A 6,151-nucleotide genomic window follows, 5' to 3' on the forward strand; every position below is an offset into this window, starting at 1 on the left:
TACTATCTACAACATTTGGGTACTTAAATGCAACCAACATTGATTATATAAATAATCCTTTATATACTCTAATGCCAAGATTTTATATTAATATCTTGCGTTCTTTGTGTAATTTAAATAATTCTTCTCCTTAAAACGTTAATACATATGAAAAAGTGTGTAATCAATTTATCTGGATAAATAAAAACATAGTTTTAAAAAACACATCATTACTCTTTAGATCATGGGTTAACACGTTGACTGCCAGACCTTTTTTTAACAGTTCCTTCCCGTGTGCCAAAATAGGCCTAAAGCAAAATTGGATTTCTGATTGGAAAAGAATATTGCCAGCAATACCATTGGAATGGAAACGCTTAATTCGTGATTCCAACTTTGCTGAAAGAACTTTTAACAGGGCAACTGATTCAAATTATTTCTATTGTATGAATAGCAGAGAAATTTATAATTGTAATGTTTCTAGTTATTCCGAAGAACCCTGTGGAATCCAGTCGAAATGGGAAATGATTTTTAACAACCAAAACATTATATGGAAGACAGTCTGGTTAAAGAAAAGTCAAGTTTATTTCAGAAAAAAAGCTTGCAAATTTTAATTTTAAATTATTGCATGGTATAATATCGACAAGGTCTGGACTTTGTAAATGGAAACTATCAGCCAATGATTGTTGTCTATTTTGTAATGTAAAAGACGAATATTATTTATTATGGGAGTGTATACGCCATAGCCGTCTAGAAGAAAATAAACGAAACCATTGAACCAGAGTTTGGGTACACGGTCAATTTTTATTATAGGTACAAAAAAAAATAATTTTAGATACAGACAGCACTTGTAAACAACATATATACAATTGCATGTTTTTGTTTATACAAGGCCGCTGTCCTTAAAACAGCGGGGAAATTAAAATCAATAAAGGCTTTGCTTGCATATGAAATGTATGCAAGGTCCACAATATTCAGAAAACTGTTATTCGATATATAACATATTAATATGCTGTCTGCTACCATTATTAGTGTTATTTTTGTTATTAGGTATTTTTCGCCGCCGACGTTAACATTAACTTTAACGTTAGTACCCAACATGCAACGCGATAGCTCCGCCCCTTTTGTAAACAAATCGAAATACGCATGCGCAAACCTGTAACTAACGTACGTCGAGCACGTAAAATCCTGAAATTAACGTACTCCGCAACACAAGATGAATAAATTATGACGTCATCCGTTAACGTTAAGGTCGTGCGGCGAAAACTACCTATTATTGCAGTACTGTCGGTTTAAGTGACGGTTTAGACTTATACAATATTTTATTGGATGCTACGACATGTCTAACGAATGAATAAAATTTAATCTGAAGGCTTTTGAATATCGGACGCTCAGGTGTAAAATATAAAAACCTGTTGAATTTGGAGAAATGTCTCAAATTTATTTGGTAATAATACTTAACAAAAAGTAATAAAATAATAGAATTTTACATAAAATGGGATGGTATTTTAATTTACTGTCTGTGATGATGTTTCTTCGATACGTCCTGTCTAACGAATGAACACAATGGGTGTGTGAAGGATTTGAATAGAAGAGCAATATCTTCACTTTTGCAAAAAATAAATAAATATAATAAAAATAAATAAAATGTTATAATGGATAAATCAAGGTATTATTGTATATAGGAATTATAAAATTTGATAGTATTTCAACTGACTACATATAATGAGAGTTTATTCGAGGAACGACGTATCTAATGAATGAATAGAATACAATGTTGTATAATAGTCTTGACATAGAAGAGTAATGTCTTAAATATAAAAAAAATATAAGGATAAGGCAATATATATATATATATATACTGTCTCTTATACACATCTAGATGTGTAAAAAAGTAAAAAAATAAATAGTAGGCCTTATATCTTAATTAACTGAATCGAATTGTGTATACGTTACCGAACATAAAAGCTTGATTGAAAAATGTAAAGGGAATTTATAGAAAGTGAAGTGACAATGAAGCAACTACACTACCGTAGTTTAGTTAAGTATGACCATACTATTTTCTCTATGGTATGACGCAATCTTTCCTCGAATAAACGCACCGAAGCGTTTATTGTTTTCTCGAATAAACTCCCCCTAAATGACTGTAAACAAATCTAATGGAAGCAGTGGCGAAATGATGGGGCCGGGGGGCCCTGTGGCTTTCTGAGAGTGGTGGCCTTTGAGTCTTGGTGGCCAAGTCGATTGTGGGATTTTAGATGTGCTCGTTTTTTTTAAATTATGTTTGTCATTGCATTCTAAAAGTTTTTCAACGACAAAATAAATAATATGAGTGGCTAATCCTCTAAATGGCCGGAAATGGCACTCACAGACTTAAAATTTAAAAAGTATGGGGCCCTTTTTAATTCGCCACTGGATATAATATGTCCATGTCAGAGACACATTATGCTGTTATGTATCAACAAAACCCTTTTGGGTCAGGGTGCTAGATCGAGGATCATGTGGTTAGGGACCTTTCGGGGGCCCCTACAACTCGGGGGCCTTGCGGACTACGGCACGAGGGCACGCTATAGGCGTTACGCCACTGGATGGAAGCAACATCATTCTCGACCCGTTCTGTTAATTCTACTACAGTAATGTTACTTTTTTACCTGCTTTTGATCTAGAGTCTATGAGATCAAGCAATAACACATTTTGATGGTACGTGTTTGACACACAACAACAAAAAAGCCTATTCCCTCAAATAAACGCCCCCTCAAAAACCTTTCTGAACATCCGAATAAATACGGTATCTGTGACATGTGGCTTTTTATAGCTTGTTCTATCATGCCATAGGCCTAGGCCTATTACAGTACCGTATTCTATATCAATTCTTTGGTTGTTGTATTTAGAAAAGCGCCGCCTCTAACTGGGGTCACTGGCATTGTAATAGATCATCCCAAAAATACTTACGATGGCTCATAATGTAATAACAAAGATTCCAATCCTTTTTAAAATAATTGTACCAAGTGCCAGGTACGCTGTTTACTTATTTAGAGACATAGGTCTATGACATTCCTAATGCACGTTAAACATCTTGTAGGCCCATAGAATATTCCATTTTACCTCTCTTTAAAAAAAAATCATAAATAAATATATATATTTAATTAAAAAATATATAAATATTTACATATATTAATCGCATCGTATGTCGCCAGAAGCCGTATGCAAATTGGTTAACTTTCCTACGTTATTATTGGCACACAGAAATCGTTGGGTAGGTCCTATCACGTCCGGAACACATCGTAAGAAGAGTTGTGCATAATTACGCAACAACAAAACTTTCTAATTTCAAAATTTAGTATCGTTTCAAAACACTATATGATCACTCAAAATTTTGCTATGTAACAAACGATAGCAAGAAATAAGAATATAGTAATGTAAATCTAAATAAACTGACCCGATGTACAGCACCGTATAAATACCAAATTCTTAATTCTAAAGAGCAAACACAGCAGAATATGTACAGCAGGAGCCCCTAGACACACAGCAAGAAGGGCGGTAATTACAGACCTTCTGGGATCATTTTCCCAATCTAGATTACCTTTATAGATATAAGAATCTCCATGTTCATTGAGGCCGCCGGCAGCCCAATAAATAGCGGTAAAAATAAAGTAAATCGAAGCATAAATGGAAGGATAAATAAAGTGAATAAGACGGTATGGGTTTGCAACGGCAAACACGTCAATGAGAACGAGGAGCGTATTGACGCCGTGGACATGTACTACGTAAGTATGGACAGTGTCTACCGCGGGATCGTAGACTAGCACCCAAAAGAGAAGCGTCACAGTCACAGCAGCACTGAAGGCCACCACTTGTAAGAGCCACGTCAACGAAAAGTAGAACGGTAGGGTTTGGGCCGGGGTTGTGTTGTGGTCGCTTTGCATGCCTCCTTCAACAAGTTTCATGTTGTTATCTACTTCTTTTGACCGATCTGAAGAAACAAAATGAAACTCACAGATTTAATGGTAATATACTAATATCATTTTAGTTGTGAATGTTGCAATGTACATTAAATTTGTTTTAAGAGTTTCCGTTCAGGTGATGCAACGACAAACGAAGATGTGGTAATCGTCTGAATTTTGACTTTCAAATATTGACAACAGTCAATAACATTATTACCAGTAACATTAACGCAGATGTGACCGAGACCGTTATCGCCATCGTTGCCACCATTATCCTAATCATTTATTTAATTTCATTTATTCAATATCCAGGTAAAAGCAATACAAGACAAAACATACAAACAAGATGTTCGTTACCCAAGGATTGCTAAAGGTACATGTGCTACCAAGTGACTCTCATACGCTAAACATTTTTACATAAAAACAGGCCTATACATAAAAAAAAAAACAAAAACAAAAACAAATATGAAGGATTCTAAGAGATCAGCAAATCAAAATTTGGAATTAAAATATAATGACTGTTAAAAAATTACAGTGAATCAATCATCATCATCGTCGTTGGCGCCATCGCCACCGCTACGAGCATCATTGTCGTCATCGTCATCAACCTAATCATTACCACCATCAACAATGTCATCAACGGCACCATCATCATCATCAACATGATCATCATCATCATCATCAACATGATCATCATCATCATTCTCATAATTGTCGTCGTCGTTATCATCATGCCTAATATAGTTATAATGGACTCCCAATGTTGAATGTGATCTTATGCTTTCCAATGTACGTTTGACTGTATCATGTTTTTGCTGATAATGTAAATAAAGTGTATTGAATGATTGGCTAATCTTTAGACATTGCGGGGACCCCTTTGTCAGGGAGAAAATAACACAATTCGTCGGGGAGAAAATATTGATTAAATAAGCCTTTCCAACCCCTAAATTATCATAGTTTTGAGGGCTTCGTCCCCTGGACCACTTCCGACAGATATTGAGCGACGCCAAACCACGCACTCAATCTCTCGCCGGAGAAATAGCCACCCACCCCGTCGGGAAAATCCTGGCCACACCCCCTGTCTTCAAACTCACATTTATGATAAATTATGACTGCGATAGCAGCAATGATGAAATACATCGTTAGCAACAGGTAACTCCAATTGGATATATAAATAAACCACTTCCATTTTGTATCGGCAATGCGGTAGTGAGGTTCTGTGCCCCATTCTTTCAGTACCAACACCAGCCACACTAACTGGTATAAAGCGATCAGGCATCGATAGATAATGTACGACGCAGGCTGCCAACCCCAATTAAACTGCAATTAAAGATTAATGACCAATATACATATCTCAATATATCTTATTATAAATCAAATATCATGCAAGTATTTTTCATTTACATGGCATCATAATTATGAAAGAATGGCATCCTTATATCATTATATATATCACTAAACTGGTACAGCCTATTACAATAAATGACAATATATTATTTATGTATCATTAGTATATTATATAGTAGGCCTAAATGGTACATATACACAACACACACACATGTTGGATGGGTAGGTGTTTGAGCCAACATTTTCACAGACGTCGCAGATTTACTGTATATATATTATATATAAAATAATAAGAATAATATATATATTATTTTATATATATATACATTTATATAAAATAATATATGTAAACATAGACATTGATAGGATTTAAAAAAATCATACACAGTTGACGTATTATAGGAACATAATATTATTTGGCACAAATATTTCGTCCTGTCCTCAGGATATTCTCAAAGTGAGTGAGACAATGTTAGAAAATCATGCTGAGTGAAACAATAGGTAAAAAGTTTATCATAATACTACGGTGACTAATAAGAGATCAATACTTATTGAATGTACAGACACTAGCAAAGCCTAGGTCTTTATTGAATCCGTTGATGTGTGAATTGATATATATATATATGTATATATATATATATAGGCATATACATAGGCATATATATATATATATATATATATATATATATATAGGAATAAGGTAATAAACACGAAACAGTCTTGTGTTAATGCCATAATTATGCAATATCTTAATATATTACTATTTATACATAACACTACCATTATAATTAATAATCATATTATATTTTTTATAGGCCAATTGTAATTGTTATGTATATAAAAAAACATATAGTAAAACGAATCAAATAATCATAAAATTAACG

The 6,151-nt window shown here is 33.9% G+C and overlaps 1 protein-coding gene across 1 annotated transcript in view; it reads right to left on the minus strand.

Annotated features, from left to right (window-relative positions):
* Positions 1–2,963: 2,963 nt before the first annotated feature.
* LOC117115662 (protein rolling stone-like) overlaps positions 2,964–6,151 on the minus strand; it is a 3,756-nt gene continuing 568 nt past the window's right edge. The window contains exons 2-3 of the mRNA XM_033259555.1: positions 5,015–5,240; positions 2,964–3,949 (exon numbers count right to left, since the gene is read on the minus strand). Coding sequence (XP_033115446.1) covers positions 3,402–3,949; positions 5,015–5,240 — 774 coding nt within the window. The 3' untranslated portion in view covers positions 2,964–3,401. The remainder of the gene's footprint in view (positions 3,950–5,014; positions 5,241–6,151) is intronic.

Source organism: Anneissia japonica, unplaced genomic scaffold (genome assembly GCF_011630105.1).
Source record: "Anneissia japonica isolate Jap-2015-1 unplaced genomic scaffold, ASM1163010v1 scaffold288026_len309160_cov177, whole genome shotgun sequence".
Lineage (NCBI taxonomy): Eukaryota > Metazoa > Echinodermata > Crinoidea > Comatulida > Comatulidae > Anneissia > Anneissia japonica.